The 27,310-nt window shown below is 42.2% G+C and overlaps 1 protein-coding gene across 1 annotated transcript; it reads right to left on the bottom strand.

Moving 5' to 3' along the window:
- Nucleotides 1–247: 247 nt before the first annotated feature.
- Nucleotides 248–11,811, bottom strand: LOC133723025 (uncharacterized). The gene is made up of 5 exons (XM_062149860.1): nucleotides 11,649–11,811; nucleotides 1,885–2,967; nucleotides 1,458–1,597; nucleotides 699–1,127; nucleotides 248–328 (listed from the first exon to the last, which is right to left on the bottom strand). The coding sequence occupies exons 1-5, from the start codon at nucleotides 11,809–11,811 to the stop codon at nucleotides 248–250; spliced, it is 1,896 nt and encodes a 631-aa protein (XP_062005844.1).
- Nucleotides 11,812–27,310: the final 15,499 nt, after the last annotated feature.

Below are 27,310 nucleotides of genomic sequence, written 5' to 3'. Positions count from 1 at the left end.
ACCATGTAACTTACAATGTATGTAACTGACCATGTAACTGAACATGTAACTAAGCATGTAGCTGAATATGTAACTGGACAAAAAACATTAAAACTATAAGTCAATAGAGAAGTCACAGCCAAAATGATATTTCTATTTCAGTTTGCAGCGTGCCGCTGCACCGCAAAGGCAGCGTTCCGCTGCCAATTACCAAATCTATATGCAGTGATCCAACTACAAGTCATTAAACAAGTCACTGCCAAGATAACTAAAAACTAATGTCACAGGACAAGTCAATGTAAACTAATGCCAAAATGGTTATGTCACTGTACATGTAACTATTAAAAACCTGTAGACACAAAGAATACTGATGGATTTATAAAAGAAGAAAGCAGATACACTGTCTCATAGTCAAAAAAAAAATTCCAATGAGTAAGCACCTTACAAGCACTTCTTATCATTTATTGAAAAAAATGAAAAATCAAAACAAAATTTCAAACTGTATTGGAGTCACTTGCTATGTCACTTGCCATGTCACTGTTAAAGGCATGTAGGCAGAATTGAACCTATATCGGAGCTGTACAACTCTTTCTGTTGTGACCATCACATTTTCCACACCTACCACACTTGATCACCCTGGTTTTCTCGCTCCTTTTTCTGAACCTCTTCTTTCTAGGCCTTCCCGGTGGTCTTCTAGTCAAAGGCGGCTGCAATATCACCGCATCTCTACCAAAATCATGCACTTGCTTCGAAATAGAGGGAAGAGGATTAATTGGGAAAGAATAAGTTTCTCGATATTTCTCCACCTTGTACAGCTCATTGACATACAAATACGGGGAAGAACCATGTTGTTGGATCACTACAAGGGCATGGGAACATGGGAAGCCATACAGCTGCCATTCTCCACACGAACAAAAGCGAGTTTCCAAATTTACCATGCTATTGTACTTCTGGCAGTGAACTTCATACACATAGGTATCAGACCTGCTCACTCTCCAATGCCTTCCGACTTCCAAATTCTCCTTCAGCTTCTTTTCAATCACCGGGCACAACTCAGAGAACCATTCCTCAGCATCCTGCTTCCGAGCAGCAATTGAAGCCATGGACTTCACTCTAATGCCATCATTAATATCAAGAATAGGAAGACTCTTCAAAGGCAACACCCAATTATTGAAAGACTCAGCCAAGTTATTTGTCATTTCACCAAATCTTTCGCCGTTAAAGTAAGCCATACACCAGTTCTCCTTGGGAAGATCCTCCAGAAATTGAGCAACTATGTCGCCGCCTTCACTCCTCAAGATTTCCATGTTGAACTCATACATCTCCGGTGTTCGAGAATAAGCACAACACATAAACAAGTAAGGAATCCGATCCTTGAGGTAAGAACCAGCTGGAAATTTGTCAGAAAGGTTAGCCATCAGGTGTCTAAAACAAAACCCATGTGGATTATTGGGAAACACTCTAGGGAAAGCACTAACATGCCCAACATGACGATCAGAAATAAACGTCACCCTCCTCATAGGGTGTTTTGCAAACTCTTCAGCCAAAACCTCAAGAAAAAATCTCCAATTACTCTCATTTTCAGAATCCACAATAGCATAAGCAACTGGATACAAGCCTGAACAGAAAAACAAAATAATGTCACTGTCATGTAACTGTTAATGTCACTGACCATGTCGCTGACATAACTGCAAATTACTTGACAGTGACATGGCCAGCGACATGTCATTCAAATCACATAACATTTAGGTCATTGGACATGTAACTGTCAATGAACATGTAACTGACCATGTCATTAACTATGTAACTAACCATGTCACTTACATTACAAAAAAAAAAACAGAACATGGCAGGAAATAGAAAACAAGAAAAATAAAAAACTACAAATAATGAAGGAGATTCAACCTTGATTGGCATCCTTTGCCGATGCAGCAATAATCTGCCCCTTGTACTTGTTGGTAATGAATGTAGCATCAATGAAAAGAATAGGTCTACAAGATTGAAAACCCTTCATCCATGCACCATAGGTCACAAACATACGCTGAAACCTGTGTGTTTCTCGATGAAACTCAACCACTATCCTAGAGTCGGGGTTTGACTTCATAACAGACTCACTGAACCAAAGTAGCTGAGCATAAGACTCAGCTTCATCACCATGTAGGGCTGTTTTTGCCAACTCCGTACCATACCAAACTGTACGATAAGCAACATCCAAACCATAATCACTCTTGATCTCATCAGCTATATCAATTGGCATTTTGTTTGGATTGGCACGAATCTTATCAAGCACAATAGACTTGACAACCTTGGATCCCATCATCTTACTCTTCTGCAAACGAATCACACCATGACAAGTGTGAACATTAACCAACCTTTTAATCATAAAGAAACCATTAGCCCTGCATAAATGAGCCTTCACAAGCCAATTGCAGCCTTGAGAATGTTTCTTAGAACACTGAGCAATAACACGAACCTTGTCATTTCTAACAAACTCATATGAAAAGCCAATTTCTATGGCATACTTACGCAGCTTATCCCTAAACTCAACAACCCCACCCTCAAACTTTTGGCCTTCAGAATGAATATAACTCTCCCAACCTTTCGTCATATAACTCTTCGGTGCCTCTGCCCTATAACACCCCAAATAATCATTCTCATCAAGCATGGTACTAGAATCCTCACACACTGTATTACTCACCACACTTTCACTAATAGAAGGCAAATCAGTAACAAACACTTCAACAAAATCAGAATTGTAACGAACCAAATTCCTAAAAATCATTCTCATATCAACTTCACTCTCTAGAAAACATGAAGTAGAATCCGGAGGAATAATGTACCTCAACATGAAATTGCCTTGAATCAAATCCGGAAAACGAGAGCGTATGGAATTGCATAGGTCAACAAACGACCAATTATGCAACAATGGAACTGTTGCTGCTTCACCAGAATAAATAAACTTGACAACATAGCTTGTATCCATATCAACTGCACAAGAATAAAACAAATCACTATCCATGTCACTACTAAGGAAATCAACAGAATCAACACAAACAAGTCACTGCCAAAGTAACTGTTAAAGCCTGAACAGAAGAACAATATTATAAATATAACTGACCATGTCACTACTAAGGAATCAACAGAATTATCACTGCCAAAGTCACTATTAATGCCTGAACAGAAAAACAACATCATACTCGCAAAATAAATGATAATTCCTGAACAAAACAGCAGTATTAAAAATGTAACTGGCCATGTCACTGATAAAAAAATCACAGTATAGAACAAATATAGTACCGCAATAGCACAAAACATAATCAACAATTCAACATAGCACTGAGTCGACGAAGGAGAAGAACACAGTAATCCAAAACGAACAATTCAACAATTTAACACAAACAACAAAAATACACTGCAAAATCCAAAAACGAACAAATTCACAGAGAGAAGGCTTACCGATCAAATCAGAGAAAACCAGAGAGAGGAAAAAATAGAGAGACTGTAACTAAGCACTGAGTCGACGAAGAAGAAGAACACAATAACGTGATCAAGACGAACACCGACGAAGCCAGAGATCCAGAAAAAGAGAAAAGAGCTGAGGAAGCTCCAAAACCACTTTCAGATCGTCGCAGAATCATAAAGAGAAATCGGAAGCTTCCGACGGAGAGGGCGGCGAAGAAAGAATCTCGGAAAGAGATCTCCGATCAAATCGAATCGGAAGCTTTCTGATCAAAGGAGAGAGAAAATTTGAGCTCCCAGATTTTGAATTGGAAGGTTATAAAGGTTTATTACCTTAGGGGTAGAATCGGAATGATAAAAATTAAAAACTGACCTTTTTTAACATGACCTCATTATTCATAAGGACTAAACTAATATTAATAACAATTCACAATGGACCTTTTTATCAAGTGGGAAACTAGGTGACCTTATTATCATTTCACTCTCTAAAGTAACATTTTCCATCATTTCCTTTTTTATTTTATTTATTTATTTTTTTTTTAATTTTTTTTGTCTTGAAATTACCATTTTACCCCTCAAAAGTCAGAGTCAAAGTCCAATTTGGACGGAATAGTAGAAATTGGACACGACTGATTGAAATTGGAAAGTTCAGGGGGTAAAAAAGTGAAATTGAGAGTTTGGGGGGTGAAATGATGACACCCCCAAACCTCAGGGGGGTAAACTGTAATTAATCCAAAAAATTATCATTTCTATATGAGAAACTCGTTGACAATAGGCTGAGGCGCGGGTATATCGCTCTCTTTAAGGAGATTCAAGCACTCTGCGGAACAATGCCGGTGCACCAGAAATCTCTTGACTTGTCCCCTCCAAGATACAACAGCCTAACAACAAGCTGTGTGGCTCCCACCAATCTGCACAAATTGGAGGAACCCAAAGCTCCACCAAAAGAACACATTTCTTTGGCCAAAAAACACACAAGACTCTTTTGGGGAATTTTGGAAAGAAAGTTGATGGGTGAATAGTTGAGTAAAAGTTTGATATGTTTTAGCATGCAACAAATGATGCTATTTATAGGCTCTTAGGACACTCCCTACAATTAATAGGGTAGTAACCAAATGCCATAGGTTACAAAAAATTAAAACCCAAAATAAATCAAAATAAAACACCATGAGTTACAAAATAAAATTCAAAATAAATTCTGAATTTAAACACACAAATAAATTCAAAAATTAAACACAAAATAAATTCACCCAAATTTAATTTCAATAATAAATAAAATATTAAAATGTTACAACATTCCCCCACTCATTTTAATATTTTAAAAACAAATATAAACCAAAGTTACCGGCCAAAGACGAACCATTATGCATCATGAAGGTGTGCTCTGCATTGAACCTTTACTTAGTGAAACAGCAATCCCTACTCCAGAGTTGATAGTGGTCTCAGACTTGAACTACAACTGCTTAAGGCTAGGAAAAATAAGAACTACTGCTCACACATAATAATTCAGGTGTTAATATGAGCTTTATTAGCCAGCACGTTACGGCCTTGTGCTTATCCCGGTTTTCATGAGTGTATTTCAAGAATAAGCCCAATTCTTATAGAGAGCGGCCCCACTCTCTCACTCATATAGGTAAAATCAGTCAAGGATGCTCTTGTAACTATGACATCCCACTCATATGAGCTGTACACACTAGGGAAGTCTCAACTAAGTTTGGCACTGTCGGCTGGGCCCCATCGGTACTCCCATGTACTATGCCATGGGCCGGGTTTACGACCCACCATGGCGGGGCTCATCTGGGATGCCACCCCGGGCACCCAGGGCCCTGGGCAAGGCCAGCACAGCCCAACTATTTACACAACAGGAGGACTGATGGCATCAGAAGAACAACTAGTGTCCCACATCGAGGATGGGGGAGACTTCCTTCACATGCTCGAGTATAAAGGCATTAGCACAACTACCTTTTACGGGTAATAACTCCTTTATCCAATATTTACTTACTATACATCTATATTAGCTTCTCACTCAGGCATCGGAGAGGTATAAACCGTCCGGTACGGTTTATCCCTCTAAACGTGTGTTATTGATACAGGATTGAGGAGTTGGATCGGTACCCCAGACGGTATAGCATTCTGTGTGAGGTACCCGGAGAAAGCCACCAGAAACATTGGCGCGCCAGATAGGGGGTCGCTATCATGACTGAGCCGGAAGGAACGACAGGAGAGGGTAGAAGTGTCGCCCGGGCACTGATATTCTCTCCGGGTACTTCATCAGCAGAAGCGCCAGGTGTTGAAGAAATTCATGGTCTCGGATCCTTGGACCCGCATGTCCCGGACCAAGTGTCTCCGGTATCGGAATTGGAATCCATGCGGGCGGAGATAGCAGCCTTCAGGGAACAATCCAGGATCGATCGGGAACAACAGAGTACCGATAGGGAAACAAACCGCCTTACGCAACAGAAGATCCAGGATCTGGAAGATGAAAACACAGCGCTGGCCCGAGCACTGGACCGGAGGCACTAGCACAACGAGGCGCTCACCCAGGCCCTGGCAAGAGCATCCCAACCGGCAACAGGCGCGAACGCCGCCCAGCGGATAATCCAAGTACCGGTAGAATTATTCCCGGAAAGCTTGAGACATCTACCACCACCACCGTTACCACAGCCAGTATCGAATATCCCCCCGGTAACCGACGCAAACACGGCATTACTTGTACAAATGAGCAACTCTTTGCATGCTCTGCAGGCAAGGGTGCAGGCCACGGAAAACAGGGACACCTGGAGGGCCATGACCACCTACGAGGACCGCCCGGGTCCTTTCACCCAACAGGTCAGAGGAGCCATTCGAGCGGATATGTCGAAGCCACTGAAGATTGACTACACGGGGGTTGGAGACCCCTACCAGCATCTACAGGCCTTCCGCTCGCAAACAAACGCCAAGGGATATACGGATGAGGTGTGTTGTAACATGTTCCAGGAAACCTTGTCAGGGGAAGCTTTGAGTTGGTTCTACGAACTGCCGGTCGGTTCTGTAGGGAATTTCAAGGAGTTAGCTGACAAGTTTGTAGATCGATTCATCTTACGCACCGATGGGATGCACACACCAAAGGGCCTGTTAAAGGTCCAGCAGGGAGAGAATGAAACTTTGAAGTCTTTTGTAAATCGGTGGCAGGCGGCTACCGCCAAGTGCCGGGACCTTAATAAGGAACTGGCCGAGCTGGCTTTCAGGAGAGGCTTAAGGCGCGGAGAATTTCTCTACGGGATTAACCATAATCCTCCAGCCAACTACGACGAGCTGATGGCCACTGCCATCAGACACGCCCAGGCCGAATTCGAAACCTACGGGGACACCCCCAGACCAGAGCTAAGGGTGCCAACCCCGGCCTCAACTGTCAGGGAAGAGCCACGAAAGAGGGAGTGGGCCCATAGTCATGACAGGTCACCCCATAACTCGAGCAAAAGAAACAAAGAGTCCTCGTCCAGGACTAACAGTTATGGGACCACTCACCGTCAGCGGGAGCCAGGGGTACAACAGGCCCCGCGAACACCACCACCCCCCCGGTATGAGGTGTTCACAATCCTCAACGCTTCATACGAGACTATTTGGAACGAAAGTAAGGATGAGATACCGGGCCCACCCCCAAGGAAGTTCCCGAAGAGTAAACTTACCCAGCAAGATACCGGAAAGTTCTGCACTTATCATGAGGATGCCGGACACAATACTAATCTCTGTGTTGCTTTAAAAAATACTATCGAGTCCCTTATCCAGTGGGGCAAGCTTCAACGGTACCTGCCTGCTAAGGAGGTAGGAGCGGTGGACGTGTACGGCCAAATCTTCACGATCCACGGTGGGGGCCCGAAGGAATTACATCCCCAGAGGAAGAGGCGAAATTCTAGTTTCGGTCATCCGGAAGTTTTCAACTTCCACAAGGCCCCGCGGCAAGACGGGGGTACCGGATGGACATCGGTGACATTCCTGCAGGAAGAGGAAGCCGATCTGTAAATGCCCCATGATGATCCTTTCTTAATCACGCTCCAAATGGACCATTACATAATGTCCCGGGTGCTCGTGGACACCGGGGCCTCGGTTAGCGTATTATTTCGCGATGCGTACAAAGCTCTGAACAGAGGGAGAGCCAAGCTGTCGCAGGATAATGAGCCCCTCATTAGCTTTTCAGGGGATATCGTCCAACCACTCGGATCAGATTACCTATCGATCACGGTAGGCGAAAGTCCAAATTGTTCAACCATCAAAACAGAGTTCATCGTGGTAGACTGCGTCTCATCCTATAATGCTATCCTGGGCCGACCGGCACTTTGGCGTCTGAAAACCTTCATTGCAGGTCACATGCTGATGATGAAAGTGCCAACCCCGGTCGGCATTGCTATGATCCGGGGTGACCAGGTCGCAGCAAGGAAATTTTATTCTTTGACCGTATCTCGCGGTAGGGGAAAGTTTGAGATGTTGCCCGTGGCTACTAACCCTCTGACGGACAGGTACGAGGATCCCAGAGATGATACCGATTCAGACGAAGAACGGCCCGGTGCCGTAGAGGACATTGAGGAGGTGGTGTTATCAGAGCAGTTCCCGGACAGGACTGTTAAGATAGGTACTAAGCTGTCCCCGGTTATCAGGGAAGCGTTGATCTCGTTCCTCCGCTCAAACTCATCTGCATTCGCCTGGTCATATGAGGACATGCCCGGTATACCAATGGAGATAGCCACGCACAATCTTAGTATTGTCCCTTATTCAGCACCGGTAAGACAAAAGAGGAGGGCCTTCACACACGATAAGTACCGGGCTATCCAGGCTGAAGTAAAGAAGTTGATGGCCATCAACTTTGTCAGGGAAGTCACGTATCCCCGGTGGTTAGCCAACGTGGTCATGGTGCCAAAGAAATCTCAGGGATCATGGCGCATGTGTGTGGACTACACAAACCTCAACCGAGCATGCCCCAAGGATAGCTTCCCGCTCCCGCGAATTGACCAACTAATCGACTCCACTGCTGGGTACCGGTTACTCAGTTTCATGGATGCGTTCAGTGGGTACAACCAAATTCGAATGAACCCGGCAGACGAGGAGCACACTGCCTTCACCACAGACAAGGGTCTCTATTGTTACCAGGTCATGCCTTTCGGATTAAAAAACGCAGGTGCCACTTATCAGCGACTTGTCAACTCTATGTTCGAGGATGTTATCGGTACTATCATGGAAGTTTACGTGGACGATATGTTGGTAAAAAGTTTAACTCCGGAGGACCACGTAACCAACTTGTCAATCGTCTTCACCATCATATTACGCAATGGTATGCGGCTTAACCCGCAGAAGTGCATCTTCGGGGTCGAGGTAGGAAAGTTTCTCGGGTACATCATTAGCCACAGGGGGATCGAAGCCAACCCGGAGAAGGTGCAGGCTATATTAGACATGGTATCCCCAACCTACCGGAACGAGGTCCAATCTCTTACAGGCAAGGTGGCCGCCCTGTCAAGGTTCATCTCCAGGCTGACGGACAAGTGTACTCCTTTCTTCAAACTGTTAAAAACCCAGCACGTCGAGGTAATAGCCTGGACAGCTGAGCACGAGACTGCTTTTATTGGCTTGAAGGCGTACTTATCAGCGGTACCTCTACTTTACAAACCCGTTCCAGGAGAAATGCTCTACATATATCTGGCGGCATCTTCAACAGCTGTAAGCTCAGCTCTGATTAGGAAGGACTCCGATTGCGAGTACCCGGTGTACTATGCTGGAAAGGGGTACACTGGTGCAGAATCCAGGTACCCGGACATTGAAAAAATAGCACTGGCCCTCCTGGTATCGGCCCGGAAGCTTAGGCATTACTTCCAAGCACATTCAATCACCGTTTTCACTAATCACCCGCTGAGGCAGGTTTTGCAGAAACCAGAGACATCGGGCAGGTTAATTAAATGGGCCATCGAGCTGGGAGAGTTCGATATCAAGTACCAACCCCGGACAGCTATTAAGGGCCAGGCAGCGGCAGATTTTATTTCTGAGGCGATTCCCTCCCATAACCCGTCCCTGGAATCACCTGAACCACTAGCCCCGGATCCGCCTCCACCAAGCACTTGGCGATTATATGTTGATGGCGCATCCAACAAGAAAACCAGTGGAGCCGGTATCCTGCTAATTAGCCCGGACGATCAAGTCTACTAGTACGCCCTCAAATTTGCCTTCAAGGCATCCAACAACATCGCAGAATACGAGGCACTCATAGCAGGTCTGCAGATCGCCCGGGAACTATGGGTGCAGCACCTTAGTATTTTCAGTGATTCCCAGTTGGTCGTAAACCAGGTCAGCGGTAACTTCGAGGCAAAGGAACCCCACATGTCCTCTTACCAGGCTCTGGCTCGGGCATTGGTTCAGAGATTTACCTCCTACATTTTTACCCAGATACCGAGGGCGGAAAACGACAAGGCAGACGCCCTTGCTAAGCTTGCATCAACTTCTCCAAGTCCTACCTATGGGGCCACTAAAGTCGAAATACTCGAGAGACCTAGCACTTCTAAAACTTTGTCAGAAATATTCGCTGTGGATCACACAGTTTCGTGGATGGACCCAATTTTGAAATACATGGTCGACGGCGTAGCACCGGACGATAAGATCGAGGCCAGAAGACTACAGTTAAGGTCAGCTCGATACACGATCATGAATGGCAAATTATACCGGAGAGGCCACTGCTTCCCGAATCTGAAGTGTGTAACCCCGGAGGAAGGTCACAAAATAATGAAGGACATACATGCTGGTGTATGCGGTAACCATGCCGGAGCACGATCTCTTGCACACAAGACCCTAAGGGCAGGATATTTCTGGCCAACCATGTCGGCCCTAGCCCAAACAATATCCAGTTCCTGCCACAAGTGCCAAATGTATGCAAATATCCCAAGGGCACCACTCATTGCCCTCTCCATCCTCCTTGCACCATGGCCGTTCTGTCAGTGGGGTTTGGACTTGATTGGTAAACTTCCCACAGCTGTGGGGCAATTCAAATACGCCATCGTCGCTGTGGACTATCAAACAAAGTGGGTTGAAGCAGAACCTCTTGTCGCCATCACCACGGAAAAGGTAAAAAATTTCCTGTGGAAGAACATCTACTGCAGGTTTGGAGTCCCGGACACCATAGTCACGGACAATGGTGCCCAGTTTGACAACGATGAGTTGAGGGCTTACACAGAGAACCTGGGCACCAAGATCCTATATGCATCCCCGGCTCACCCCCAGACCAACGGTCAGGTCGAGGCTGTCAACAAGATCATCAAGAAGATACTGAAAAAGAAGCTCGATGATGCCAAGGGTCTTTGGGCTGCTAAACTCCCGGAGGTGTTGTGGGCTATCAGGACCACGGCAACAGAGGCTACCGGAGAGACCCCGTTCTGCATGGCTTTCGGGACAGAAGCGGTACTCCCTATTGAAACACAAGTCCAGAGTCCCCGGATCGAATACTTCGATGCGGGTACCAACTCGGAAGGCCTACAACTCGATGCCGATTTACTAGAGGAACGAAGGGATGTGGCACACATGCATAACTTGGCTAACAAGCGGAGGATAGCTCGCTACTACGATGCCAAGGTACAATCCCGCACACTGAAGTTGGGGGACTGGGTCATGAAGCAGGTCTACCCAGAGCCCCGGGGACTGGATCCATCCTGGACAGGCCCTTACGAGATCGTTGAAGAGGTAGGCCCCGCAACCTTTTTCATCCGGGACATGGACGGAGTCGTTTCCCGGCATCCATGGAATACCCAGCGCCTGCGATACTATTACAAGTAGCTCCGGGAGCATCTTGTCCTAGCTTTTGCTTTTTGACCATACAGCTATGGCAAGCTACCCATCGGGTACTCATTCTGTATCTAACCACCATGTGGTATTTGAACGGAAAAATGAATTATTCAGACCATTTCTAGCATTTTTTTTACCTACCCCGGACATTCCCGGACATAGCTATTGTCAGTTACTCTATTCCGGTAATAAGTGATGCAAGTAAATGCTTAAGGTACAAAATCCTAGAAATTTTAATTCCTTTCCAATTCCCATTCAAATTCAAAAATTTTAATCCACAAAAGCCTGGACTACCAAGCACAGGAATTACGCCATTGTTCAAGGCAAGGATAACTTTTACTAAAAAAAAAAAAAAAAAAAAAAAATAATATAACATATACAAAAAAAAGGGGAATCCAAGTACTACTGATCCCCACCGGTACTCTGGGATCCACCGGCACCAGACTTGGCTGCCGCCTCCATGTCTTTCTTCTTCTTCTCAAGAAGGCCCCGCCTGAATTTGGCCTCGTCCAAGTACCCAGCCGCCACCCATTCCTTGAATTTCATGATAACAGCTTTCTCTTGGGCAGCAGCCAGCATGGCAATGAGCTCTTCGGAGGCCTTGTACTCCTCTACGGCCTCGTGCTTCTCCGCGGGAAGACGCTCCTCCAGGTAGTCTGCTTTCTCCTTCCAGGATGTGGCAGACTCCGCAGCCTTTTTTTCGGAGTCCCGGGCACTTTTCATCTCTTCCCGGGCCTCAGAGATTTCAGATTCAAGCTCCGCGATTCGCTGCTTGGCCGCGTCCATCTCGGCAACTAGGGGAGTCAAAGACTCAACCTTCTTCCTCAAGGAGTCCCGCTCCTTCTCCAGCTTGACCTTCTCGCCATGAAGATACTTCACCTGCCCGGAGAGATTGCTAACCTCCTCCTTCAGTTGAGTATCTTCCTCGCTGGCATCCACCGCGTACACATTGAAGAGTGCCTGCAAGCGCACCGATTAAAATATATATGTAGTAATAAAGGGCTACAAGGGTAAAGCAAACCCGTACCCGCATCATGGATTCCCGGGCAAGGCAGCGATTCTCTTTGGGAGTATTGTCTTTGGCCCGCACCCGGTCGAGATCAATGTCCTTCAGGTCACTAAGCATGGCCCGCACGAACTTCTCGTCAGCAACCCCGTACTCGCTCAGCAGCTGCTTGATGGGCTTCTTGGGGATTACCGGAAGGGCAGGAGACAACATGCCAAGCGAAAGCGACGACTCGGGTACCGGGTGATCCTTCTTCTGTCTCTTAGCACCGTACCCCGTAACGTCCCGGCCGGTATACGTCACCTCATGCTTCTCGCTTCGGTGCCGATGCTTGTGAGATCTCCTCTTCTCACCTGGAAGCAAGGCCTCATCACTCCCAGTGGAGCGGGAAGAAATAGATACGGAGGCCGGTGCTTTTTCCTTCCCGGTATCAGCAATGGTAATAACGTCAGCAACCGACGGCTGCACGACTTGGGTCGCGGGAGCTTCAGGATCAGGTGCCCCATACGCCGCATCAGTGAGCTCCAGTAGGGTCTCTTCAACGGACCGACCCGTAGTTTTCGACCCTAGGTCGACTTCAATGTGAAGGGCGTCTTCTCCCTGCCCCATCAGCATATCCATCAGCTGGTTATCATCCATTTTGTCCTCCTCTTTGCCTCTCCGGGGTTTCCTCTTCGGTGCTTTCACTGCGGTAAGTTCGAAGTTAGTCAAGGAAAGAGGACAGGGTGACATGCAAAAAAAAAAACAAATAAAACCTTTCAGCCTCACCGGGAAGCCACCCTAGTCCTAGCCTAAAAAGTATAGAGTGCCGGATGAATCTATAAGAGCTCCTCTCCTTTTCACTCCAAACGGCATATACCCGGGCTATCCTCTTCCTTTCTACCTCAGACAAACTGTAGGCCTGGTCCCCGATGGCTTAGAAGGTACCGGTCAGCTGCCACTTCTTATTTTTGATTTGCCACCGGCCCCCAGCTAGAAACACTTTATTCCTCCACCTTTTGCTCATCGAGGAAGGCATATCGGTAACTAGTGGTTCGTAGTCCCTAGCAGCAAATGTCACCGTACCCGCACAGGACAGCTTCCTCGAGTACAGGACCCTGTGCACCGCGCGGAATTCATTTACAGAAGGCCACCCTTGTTGGCACAAGTCCCACATGGCCAACATACTATATATTTGGCGAATGGCATTCGGGGTCAACTGCCCCGGTGACAGGTTCAGCATCCGCAATAGATACTGTAGGCACCGGGGCAGAGGTAGCGATAACCCTTGGTGGAACTGGTTCTCGTGCAGCGCCACCCACCCCGGAGCAGGATTTGCGGCCATCTCTCCATCCTTGAGAGGCCTAAGCTCTACTGAATCCGGTATTCCCCACTTCAGTCGCATGCCGATGATCTCCTTCATCGTCATACTTCTCCCGGGTTCGTCGCATACGGTCCCGTCCGCCAGTGTATACCTAGGCATCGGTATGCCCTCGGGAATTGCCACCGTGACTATCGGGGCCTCCGCCGACCCTCCCTCGCTCTCACCCTCGTCGGACTCCTCACTGCTCTCCGAGAACACCCCAGTCGAGGATCCGGTATTCTCTGCTAATTGACTTACTTGCGCTAAGTACCGATCGATGTCCACTTCAGCTTGCCTGGCAGAAGACTGGTACGACGATCCCACATCCCCACCCTTGGTTTCTGATTCCATCCTAACTACGATACCGGGGACCTCAAAACTCGATATATCTGGAATCAGAAGCACAAGGGTTAGCCTAGCCAGATCTAAGACCATGTTGAAGCGCGGATCACTCCCCACTTCAAGAAAAACCCAGAAATTCCCAGAAATTCAAACAGAAAAACCCAGAATTCCCAGAAATTCAAACAGAAAAACCCAGAATTCCCAGAAATTCAAAACAAACCCGCAAATCTAAAAACCCAAGAAACAAAACCGACACTAGTATTATTCGTGTTCTTTCTTTACGCAAACAAACAGAAAAAACCCAGAAATTCCCAGAAACGCAAACAAAAAACCCAGGAAACACACAAGAAAAACCAAAAACCAAACCACATTCCCTTACCTCTTTTCCCGCAGTCGCTAAATCCGGCCAAGGCCTTCTCTGTGATCGCACCTCAAGGCTTTCGTCTCCACTCCTCACAGCAACAGAGGCACACAGTGAGAGAGTCAAAAGCAAAACTCGCAAATTCTCAGAACTTTGGATAAAGTGAGAAGGGAAACAGTCTGTTTCCCTCTTAAATTCAATCTCCAAAGCATCAGGGCCGTTGAAGACGAAAAGCCCTCAACCGCAAGATCGCTACACGTGTCCCACGTCTTGAAAACCGTCAGTGGAGGGGACGGGCATTTATTGCACTCAGTCTGCCCCACGTGGCTGACATGCACCGCTTACCCCATTGGGTACCGGAGGCTCACATCCTCTACCCCACCGGGTATCAGAGCCAAATCCTCTACCCCACCGGGTATCAGGGCCAAATCCTCACATCCTCTACCCCATCGGGTATCAGAGTCAAGTCCTCTCTACCCCATTGGGTACCGGAGGCTCACATCCTCTACCCCATCAGGTATCAGAGTCAAGTCCTCTCTACCCCATTGGGTACCGGAGGCTCACATTCTCTACCCCATCGGGTATCAGAGTCAAGTCCTCTCTACCCCATTGGGTACCGGAGGCTCACATCCTCTACCCCATCGGGTATCAGAGTCAAGTCCTCTCTACCCCATTGGGTACCGGAGGCTCACACCCTCTACCCCATCGGGTATCAGAGTCAAGTCCTCTCTACCCCATTGGGTACCGGAGGCTCACATCCTCTACCCCATCGGGTATCAGAGTCAAGTCCTCTCTACCCCATTGGGTACCGGAGGCTCACATCCTCTACCCCATCGGGTATCAGAGTCAAGTCCTCTCTACCCCATTGGGTACCGGAGGCTCACATCCTCTACCCCATCGGGTATCATGGTCAAGTCCCCTCTACCCTATCGGGTACCGGAGGCTCAACCCTCACCCTATCGTAGCGTGTAGATTAGCTACCTACAGCGTAACCCGCTCAAGATATCCCTTGAACGGGAACTTGGGGGACTCCCTATAGGCACACTAGTGCCAAACTTCCGAGACAATAATAAGTCCCCACCCAAGAAACATCTTGAACGGGAACTTGGGGGACTTGTACACACTAGGGAAGTCTCAACTAAGTTTGGCACTGTCGGCTGGGCCCCATCGGTACTCCCATGTACTATGCCATGGGCCGGGTTTACGACCCACCATGGCGGGGCTCATCTGGGATGCCACCCCGGGCACCTAGGGCCCTGGGCAAGGCCAGCACAGCCCAACTATTTACACAACAGGAGGACTGATGGCATCAGAAGAACAACTAGTGTCCCACATCGAGGATGGGGGAGACTTCCTTCACATGCTCGAGTATAAAGGCATTAGCACAACTACCTTTTACGGGTAATAACTCCTTTATCCAATATTTACTTACTATACATCTATATTAGCTTCTCACTCAGGCATCGGAGAGGTATAAACCGTCCGGTACGGTTTATCCCTCTAAACGTGTGTTATTGATACAGGATTGAGGAGTTGGATCGGTACCCCAGACGGTATAGCATTCTGTGTGAGGTACCCGGAGAAAGCCACCAGAAACATGAGCTACAGATTTTATTAAGAGTTTTAATGAACTCAACCTTCATATACGTTACAAGATTAATGCACTTACATCACAGGGATGAGTAAGAAAATATAATGCATTTTTCTTACGGCCACCTTATGATTCGTTTTTCCCATTGAACCCAGTTTTTAGGATCTCTAATCACCGGGTTGGGTGTCCTCATATATGGCTCATGACAATGTGGGCTTCAATCCCATCCCCCTCGATGTACTCCAGACCTTATCTCTTGCCAAGCCCTTAGTTAAAGGATCTGCAATATTATCACATTAATAATTCTATCACTCAAATATGATCTCACAGTACTGTGCTTTCTTCTTATAGGTCTGGATTTACCGTTATAATAACGGTTATTTACTCTACCAATAGCTGCAGTGCTATCACAATGAATCAATATAGGTGGTATAGGTTTTTCCCACAAGGGAATTTCATGCAATAAATCTCTCAACCAATTTGCTTCTTCACTTGCTGAAGCTAGAGCAATAAGTTCAGCTTCCATGGTTGAATTAGAGATTATTGTTTGCTTCTTTGATTTCCAACAAATAGCAAATCCACCTAATGTAAAAATATAACCAGTGGTAGAGAGAGAATCACCTGACAGAGTACTCCAATCGGCATCACAAAAGCCTTCAAGTACAGCAGGATATTTTTTTTATAAAATAATCCATAATTTTTAGTACCAAGCAAATATTTCATAACACGCTCAATTCCATGTCAATGTTCTTTACCTGGTTTACTTGTGAACCTGCTAAGTACTCCACTGCATACGCAATGTCAGGTCTAGGGCAGTCAGTTGCATAGCGCAAACTGCCAATTATACTAGCATATTCCTTTTAATTAATCACATCATTTTCACTTTCAACAGGAAATAAGTGAACACTAGAATCAAAAGGAGTAGACACATGCTTGTGGCCAACATAATCATATTTCTTCAAAATTTTCTCAATATAATGTGACTGATCAAGAAAAATACCATCACATGTTTTTGTTATTTTCATGCCCAAAATAACATCAACCTCACCAAGATCTTTCATATCAAAATTGCTCTTAAGCATAGTTTTTGTCTCATCAATTACATGTAAATTTGAGCCAAAAATTAACAGATCATCCACATAGAGGCTAATAATAACATGTGAATTTTTCCAAGATTTATAATATATGCACTTGTCACATTCATTTGATTTATAACCATTTTCAATCGTGCAGGAATCAAATTTTTCATGCCACTGTTTAGGAGCCTGCTTTAAACCATAAAGGGATTTAGATAACTTACATACCTTGTGCTCTTGACCAGGTTCTATAAAACCTTCTGGTTGGTCCATATAGATCTCTTCATCTAAATCACCATTTAGAAAAGCTGTTTTCACATCCATTTGATGAATAATCAAATCATAAATTGCAGCAATAGCAATCAATAATCTAATGGATGTAATCCTTGTAACCGGAGAAAAAGTATCAATCTAGATCAGCTTTTTGCTTAAAACCTTTAGCAACAAGTCTAGCTTTATATTTATCTATATATACTTCCATCCGGTTTGAGCTTTTTCCTAAGGACCCATTTACACCCAATGGTTTTAAACCCTGTTGGTAAATCTACTAATTTCCAAGTATTATTAGAAATTAGAGACTTCATTTCATCATTCACAGCCTCTTTCCAGAAAATTGCATCTGGTGATGATAAAGCTTCATGTAAAGAAATAGGATTTTCCTCAATATTATAAACATAATAGTCAGGGCCAAAATCTTTTTCAACTCTAGCTCTTTTACTTCTTCTAGGTTCATTGTCATAAGTTTCTTGTATATGTAAATTAGAAGAAGAACTAGGTTGGATAAAAACATTTTCTCTAGATTCTTGACCCCCACTATTTTTTGATTTAAAATGAAATTTTTCTTCATGAAAAATTGCATCACCAGATTCAATCACAACATGATTTTCAACATCAAGAAATTTATAGGCTGTACTATTTAATGCATATCCAACGAAAACACAAGTAGTAGCTCTAGCACCCAATTTTGGTCTTTTAGGGTCAGTTAACCTCACAAAGGCTACACAACCCCAAACTCTAAGATAACCCAAATTTGGTTTATGCCCCTTCCACACCTCAAAAGGAGTAATTTTTGTATTTTTATGTCGCACTCTATTCAACACATAACAAGCAGTTAAAACTGCTTCACCCCAAAGATTAGAGGGAGCACCTGAATCAATCAACATGGCATTTGTTAACTCAATCAAAATTCTATTTTTTCTTTCTGCCACACCATTAGATGCAGGTGAATAAGGTGGAGTAACTTCATGAATCACTCCTAAAGACTGAACAAAAGAATTGAATTCAGAAGAATCATATTCTCTCCCTCTATCACTTCGGAGCCTTTTAATTTTTCTACCAAATTGATTTTCAACCTCAAGGAGGAACTCTTTAAATTTACACTTTTATTTTTCAACAAATATACATAAGCATATTTAGAACAATCATCAATAAAAGTGATAAAATACCTGTTACCTCCATGAGTTAAAATTCCCTCAAATTCACACAAGTCTGTATGAATTAATTCCAATAGCTCGGTATGCCTTTCAACATTTTTGTGAGGCCTTCTAGTAATTTTTGCTTTACTGCAAGTCTCACATGTTTCAAAATCTTTTTGCACTAAAGGAATTAAACCCAAGCTACTCATGATTCCCACATATCTACTATTTATATGACATAAACGTGCATGCCAAAAATTCAAAGAAGAGAGCATATAAAATGAAGTAGATGCTTTATTATTATTCTCAACATTCAATTTGAACATGCCATCACAAGCATAACCTTTGCCCACAAATACACCTTTTTTGGTGATCACATATTGGTCAGATTCCATAGTTTGTTTAAAACCAGCCTTATTAAGAAGATAACTAGACATCAAATTTTTCCTCATGGAGGGTGTATGCAACACATCTTTCAAAGTTAGCACCCTACCAGAAGTAAATTTGAGTTCCACCTCACCAGTTCCAAGCACATGAGTAGTATGTGAATCTCCAAGCATAACTGTTTTGGGCTCCTTAAAAGGAGTGTATGTCATGTACCAATCTTTATCATAGCAGATGTGCCTATTAGCACCACAATCTGCCCACCATCCTTCAACACTTTGAACCATATTTACATCAATTATCATTGCCACATATGGTTCTTCAGTGACGTGAGCTTGAGGAACAGCGTCACGTTTTCGATAATTGCAATTTCGAGCAATATGTCCACTTTTGCCACAAACATAACAACAAGTATATTGTTGCTTATTTTCTGAAGGAGGATATTGGTTTTTATTCACATAGCTTGGTTTGCCTTTATTCTGTTGGTGAGGTTTACCAACTTTTTTCATATTTTTCTACTTTGGCTGCATAAGAGAATTTTTATGAAAATGACCATTGGACATATTATTATTAGAAGATACTAAATTTACCTTGGAGGTGTCATTGTTTGTATCTTGCATAAGAACATCTTGACCTCTTGCTTCCTCCTCAACGCGGATGCGAGTGATCAATGTCTCCAAGGAAATCTCCTTTTGTTTGTGACGAATGAATTTTTCGAACTCTCTCCAAGTTAATCTACAAAACTTCTCAATATTTATTTGAATAACAGTGAGTAGTTCATTATAATCATAAACAATATATGAGAAATAAGTCAAGAGATAAAAAATAATATTTATACTCATCTTTCTAAAATTGAGATCTCCCATATTGTCAAACGGTTTCTCTTGTGCATGCTCCATCTTCGTTGAATCTCCTTAAAATTGTTGGTGAAATTACAAAAAAAATTATCATTTCTATATGAGAAACTAGTTGACGCGGGTATCTTGCTCTCTTTAAGGAGATTCAAGCCCTCTGCGGAACAATGCTGGTGCACTAGAAATCTCTTGACTTGTCCCCTCTAGGATACAACAGCCCAACAACAAGTTGTGTGGCTCCCACCAATCTGCACAAATTGGAGGAACCTAAAGCTCCACCAAAAGAACACATTTCTTTGGCCAAAAAACACACAAGACTCTTTTGGGGGATTTTAGAAAGAAAGTTGATGGGTGAATAGTTGAGTAAAAGTTTGATATGTTTTAGCATGCAACAAATGGTGCTATTTATAGGCTCTTAGGACACTCCTTACAATTAATAGGGTAGTAACCAAATGCCATAGGTTACAAAAAATTAAAACCCAAAATAAATCAAAATAAAACACCATGAGTTACAAAATAAAATTCAAAATAAATTCTAAATTTAAACACACAAATAAATTCAGAAATTAAACACAAAATAAATTCACCCAAATTTAATTTCAATAATAAATAAAATATTAAAATATTACAACATATAGTGTTAATTTGCTGTGTATGTCAAATATATATATATATATATATATGTATATATATATATATATATATATATATATATATATATGGGGTTATCTAGAGTACTTGGATGTTTATCATACACTCATTTACATCTAATTGAATCAAAATTATAATTTAGTTGAATCAAATTTACAACATTAACAACAAAGTTATCACATTTGTTTTACACATTTACATATAATTGACCCAAGTTACTACATCGACAACAATTTGTTCATAAACTTGTAAAAATAACGTAGGTGTAGTAATTACCTGTAATAGAACTAAAATTACCCAAAAAATAACTCTATTTACCACAATGACAACAAAATTGTTGTTAGAACTGTAAATGAGTGTATCACATACATACATGTACCATAGAATTTTCCATATATATATATATATATATATATATTATATAAATTGACTCAGTCGAAAGTAGCGTAGCTTGGGTTTACAGGCAATAAACCTTAGAACAAACAAGCCTGGAGTCCAACAGAAAATAAGAGAAGATTGAAAGATTGAAAGATGAGTTCTGCAACCATTTAAGGTTACTTATATAGGAGAAAAGAAACCCTAGGAACCAACAATGAATCCTAAAAGCCCACGGGTTAAAACAAAATAAATTCAAATCGAACTAGAAAACTTAAAATGCTGGAAAAAATAGTAAATTACAGTTTTGAGGCCCAAAACAAAGCCGAAAGCCAAAAAAAGGCCATACATCGTGGCAAAGCGACAAATTTTGTTCCTAGCGCCGTTCCTTCTCAGAAAGGTATAATAATTAGCATTGTAACACCAAACGCCAAATTTGCAGCAAACCCATTTTTCCCTTTTTATGAACAAGTTGCTCTTCGATCCTTGTTGCCATTTGTTCTACATCATCTACACACACATTACAAACCCTAATAGCAATTTAAAGTTAAGAGGTTTAATAAAAACAATAAGAGAAGGTTTACCTGACATATATATACATATATTGATTGAGAGAGCTTGCAACCTAAAAACAACCGTAGTTGTAATAAATTAGACAACATACATTTATTTGTTTTCAATGAAAACACCAATTTACAAGAGCAAATTTACTATTAATACAGTAATGCACGAAATGTTTATTATGTCCATAAAAGCCTTTATCGACATATATCATTGCGCACTTTAACTAAATAAGGGTTAGGACTGTATAAGTTTACAAAATGGTAAAATATTTTAATTGAATTCTCGATTCTCAGTATTTTGGGTGTGCTGCTCTTATTGTTAGGTGAATTGTTAATTACTATAGACTCTATAATTAGTCTTAGCGTAAGTGCACTGTGAGTTCCAGTGTTCCACACTTGCTTAACTTGGCGAGTAGTGTATTTATGTTGGGGCGAGTCTAGTTTTGATTTATCTGCTGGTTTCTTGCATGCCCATATAGCAGATTCTAATGACTTGTTTTACAAATTTCAAGACAGTGACAATAGTTTTATCGTTGGTAATTATCTTAGAAATGGTGAGTATTTACCTTGATATTTGCTACTTCTCACCTTTGGTATAATGGTACTTTAACATTCTTTAATTTATACTCAGCATTCCTTTACCTTTGCTAGTCTCTGTTACCTTTGCATATATACATTATTCTCTTGTAGCCTTTACACCCAAAAGGCCAAAACATCCAAACTCGAGAAGCAGAAGAACAATCGTTGAATAAATGGATAGCAGTTCAACTACACACAAATCGCATGCTACATCCTAGAACTGCACTCTTTTGGTGAGGTTATTACCATTTGTTAATTGAGAATTTGTTCATCATCCATCTGTTCTTGTATCATCTGATCGATCCTGTGTGCCACTAGGCAATTTTAGATTCATGAGTAAGTGGTAGAAAGCAGTTTAGATTTAGTATGTGGTAGAAATCAATCAAGTTGAGCAAAGCTGTATAGTTCAACAACAATCAAGTTGAACAAAATTGTATAGTTCAACAAGGATTAGGAATCACTAGCATATATAGCTTGCTGACGGTCCAATAAATTTTGGGTAAGGAAAAAACAATCCGATTACTTACCAGTATAAAAACACCCCTTAACATAAATATTAATTACTCACGAGAAAATTATTGGTAACATGCATATACCTAGAATAATCATCTTATAACTTGTGAATCAAGATAACTCGGTTCACATCTGGCAAAAAGACTAAACTTGAGATCTAAAATAGAAACTTATTCGACAAGGATTGTTCAGAACAAGGAGCCAAGGAGGAAAAAAAAAATCTACTCCTTAAACAGGCATTAGCCCCTTTATACACACCAGACCCCTGCTGACATCTATGAAGCAAACTCAACTCATAACTCAAGAACTAGCTTATATTTGAAAAGTACACGATAAACAGATGGATTTTTTAGACACTATCTGCTGCGGCTGTTTCAATGGAGGCAAACACAGCAACAAAACTCAAACAGATTTGTTAGAACCAAAGGATAATCACCAACAACAACAACAACAAAATTCAGATGCAAATAGCCAGGAAAAAGGCAAAATTGGAGAAGATGTCAAAGGCAGCCCACAAGGCAAAGAAAGCAAAGAAGCAACAAGCGAAAATATGAACCAGATATATAGGCGAGTCTAGCCAGATTGGCCAAGATGTCAAAAGCAGCCCACAAGGCAAAAGAAAATAAAGAAGCAACAAGCGAAAATATGCATGCATCAGGTTGTGGAATTTAGCCAGATGGGCCAAATCGGTCAGCATCCAATGGATCAATATATATTCAGGTGGTCAGACAATGGGAGAGATGACTCAACAACCACAACGGGAGTCCATGTTAAGTGAAGAAAACCCTAATGCTTGTATTATCATATAAAAGTTGTTTTTTAGGAACTAGATCATTCAGGTTGTTCGGTAGCACAATAATGACAACTTTCTTTTTTTCCCTTAATATATGGAATAGGCATCGATGATTTTTATAGTTATATCCCTCTTCCTTGGTTTAAATTGGTTGTAACAAGACTTATTGAGATCTTGCAATAAAATTTGGGTTTTTGTCCACTTACCCATTAAGTTTTTTTAATTCCCCCTTATCAAAAACACTCTAAAGGAAGTCTTCCCTAATACCCCATTAAGTTTTTTTTTTAGACTATTTTACCCTTACTCTTTTGTTACTTAGAGAGAGAGAGAAAAAATGGAAGAGAGAGAAACCATAGGAGACTTCGGTCACCGGTCGCCGGATTCTGGTCAACTTTCGCTGGAATTCCAGTCACCGACCGCAGCCCACCGGATTTTTTTTGAAAACCTCACCAGAGGTCTCCAAAGAGGTCGTCAGAGATTTCATAGATCGCGGAAAGGTTTATTGCCCCCAATAGAACTTTCAGTAGCTGGAATGGGAACTAATCTTCTTAAAATTAGACAAATAAAACTTTGATTAAAGAAAAAAAACGAAGAGAGTATATCAATTTAAAACGTCTATTTCCCTCCAATAGACATTCAAAACTTATTTTCTTTCTTTCCTTCTGCTCCATTACTTAAAAAAAAAAAAAAAAGACTGAACAACGGCGTCGGAGCTCGACCCGGACCGAACTCCCGTCCTGGCGCGTGGAGCTTCGGAGGTCTGATGACGACCCTGGCGTGGCAGCGGTGCTCGAAATTGGAGGTGCAGTCGACGTCGATGGAGTGAGGAAGATAACACCGACGTGAGGGGTGATGTCGCGGCGGTCGTCGACTCCATCTCCTCCCAATCCCCGTCACCATCCTCGTTCTCGACCACAAACCTCGGTCCACGGGTCACTGGCAGCGAACCTCCTCGAGGAGAGATGCCGGCCTCGTTGGGGAGAGAGAGAGGGGAGGAGGGAGGGCGGGAGAGAGAGAGAGAGAGATGTAATAATTTAATTTAGCTGAGGGCAAAACTGTCATTTTGCTTTAAAAAGAGTAAGTAGGAATAAAAATTTGTTGTTGGGATAAGTGAGATACTTTTTGTCACTTTTGGTGCTTCCTTTTTTTGTCAAATTTAATGTGACAAGTTAATCAAATCCGATGTTCTAATGCTCATTACTTGATTGATGCATGTGTAAAAAAAAAAAAAAATCCATTCTGGACAGGATAAACATTATTGAAGTTGATCTGGACCCAAGTATATATACATGGAGTTAACTATTACGTAACTTTCAACCCAAATATAGCGTTGATTAACCCACCAGAAGGAGGAACACTTCACATTATGAGCTTAATTAATTACAGTTTAGTATCTCATGCATATTACTAATGCTCATGTCAGGTGGGAACATTGATCACAAACCATTACATATACAATGCCAATTCGTTTGGAATTCTTTATCTAAATTAAGGAAGAACGTACATGTCAACTGAGGATGCAAGTTGACATGCAGAAGTTGATGTGATTCACAAAAATTCTGGAAATCACATATGTATTAACAGTATTGTAAGTTGACATTTTGTTTATCAATAATCCCAATGGAGTAGTCATTGTTGATTTTTTCTTCTTTTCTTTTCTTAATTCAGTTATATCCCTCTTCCCTTGGCACTGAAATATATATGTGTGTGTGTATAGACAAATTTTATATTAAACCACTAAAATTGATGTTCTAATGCTTATTACTGCATCGATTCATGCGCAAGTGACCTTCCTGGCTTGTATGAACAAGGTCACTAGCTAGGATAGATTTTTTTCCACTCTGGATAGGACAAACATAATGATGTTGATCTAGAACAGTAACGGATGAATTATTCTGCAGTAAATTATTTTCATAGAACAGCATGGAGGAACACACTACCGCCACATTATCAGTTTACAGTTTAAGGTATACTGTAATACTTTCTGTATAGTGCATATAAGAGTACAAGATCAGGCAATATCAAGATCCTGGTGATTAGTTTATTAAACGTAAAGGTATTGGTTTTTGGCTCTTTAAAATTCTTTTTTTTTTTTTAAATACTTTTTTTTCAAAATTCGTATTAGCCTGGTTTAATTAGTACTATACCCAGTTTGGTCATCACCTTTAGAAGGCCTGCTTGAGTTCAAGATTGCTGCAATACAAATTATAGTTCTAATCAATGAAGCAAGTATAGTGATTCAAAACTGACAAAAACAGAAACTTGGAAATCTTAAGCAGAGGCTTGTTAGACAAGGATTAGTCCAGAAAGTTAAAAAAACCTACTCCTTCATCTGTCACTGGCTCCTTTATATACTCTAAACCTCTGCTGCTTGTTCAATTCTCTCAATTGCCTGCAGATCAAGAATCATGGGTCAGCCTCAACCTCCAGTATATAATGTTCTTAGACCAAGTGTTAGTATATATAGATATATTGTTGGCATTCCTTCTTTTAACAAAACTCTACCTATTAAGCCCAAGAGTTTGAAGCCCAAATCTAAAGACCACTTTGCTTAATTGCAATCTTCTTCTCCATTGTGGCTTGTTGCCTTGTTGAAGATCAAGGTTGAAGAATAGAAGAAGTCCTTTATACTCATGGCTCAGGTAAGCTCATGCATTGCATCTGATGGTCCTTCAATTGCTACAAAGTCATGGTTTTTCAATGACTTCCATTCTTGTGACGACCATGATTAAGAGGTTTGAGTGTTGGCTTCTAAAATTAGTTTTTCCAATTGAAATTAGGGGGTATGGGTTTACCTTTGCAATATGAAATTAAGGGTATGGCTTTACCTACTCAAACTAAGTTTAAGGGCCTCTTATGTGAACTGATTTTCGTTCTCCTCTATATTTACGGAAAGCATGTTCCCTCTTTGTGGTATTGAAAATAGTTTTGGTTTTCAATCCCTTTGTTACTCGATCAGGATTCATTCTCTCTGGTTTTCTGTTTTTTCAAAGTGTCTTGTTCCATTTTGAAAACAGTTTGAAAAATACAAACCATTCATTCGTATTCATCTCTTGCATCCCATAAGGTCATATAGTTCACAATTTCCACAACCCGAAAATCATTTTATAACAAAATTTCATTTTAACTTACCAATCAACCATTGACAATCAAGTTCATATATTTCAAAACAAATATTTATTTTCGATAAATATGATTTTGCAGCTAACAATTATTTATACTAAAACCATAACATAACTAATTCATCACCCAAAATAACGTGAGATTTGCTCACCTCTATATTCTGCTGTGTCTTCACACACAAAACGAGATAAGCACAATCCACAACAATCCGCTCCAAACAACTTCGTTAAGCACCTAATCAAATCAAGGTCACAACTTATTACAACACAACGCACAAAAACTTTTAAATACGAAACGCACATTTGAACTCAAAACCGAAGTTTATGCGAACCGAAACAAAACTTTATCCGAGACACCACAAGGTCTCCAAAACACTTCTATAATCAAAATGACAAAACGAGAGGACGATCCAAGGGTCGGATCCTCACGAATAAAAAACCGAATGAATCAAAACTGCAAATAACCTAACTTGTCCAAAAGATCGAGCAATGACAAAACTAGACACAGCTACATGTTTGTATCGACAAGCATAGGTTAATGGAGTAACTAGGTGCTCTAAAGGTGGCCGGATGCACCGCCACAAGCGGCTGCGCGTGAGTGCCACCCGCCGCCGGTGAAAGTCACAACCAGCAAGATCGAAATCGTTCAACTAGTAGATCACAACACAAGGAGCAACTTTCATACCTGCCACTAAGTCCAATTTGGCCTGGATCTGAAACTTCAAATCCAAATTCCGAGCTCCACACTCTGAATCGGTTTTCAAGGCTTGTATATATCAAACGAGGAGGAAGATGGCTTCAAAACCCATGTGGTTTGAAATCTAGTCGTTGCCGTAAAATGAAGATCCGATCGGGTCTACACTGCCGTGAGTTTTGCGATTCAATCAGCTGTGTATGGTGAGAATTGGTGCAAGTGAGTGGCTTAGGGAATGAGAAGATCGCCTGGCGAGTAGTTTTGGGTCAGTGGCACCGTTGGTGCGCCTCTAGATGAAAGATTTCCAACCGGGTTGGATCGACGTTCACGGGTCTGGTTAAGGATTTCTAGAGAGAATTTTCTGAGATTTCTGGAGAAGTTTCTTGTGACGACCTAAATTTTTAACATTTTCCGAAA

The sequence above is a fragment of the Rosa rugosa genome, chromosome 7 (genome assembly GCF_958449725.1).
Source record: "Rosa rugosa chromosome 7, drRosRugo1.1, whole genome shotgun sequence".
Taxonomy (NCBI): domain Eukaryota; kingdom Viridiplantae; phylum Streptophyta; class Magnoliopsida; order Rosales; family Rosaceae; genus Rosa; species Rosa rugosa.
The sequence above is the reverse complement of the archived record's forward strand: the minus strand, read 5'-3'. Positions and strand labels throughout refer to the sequence as shown.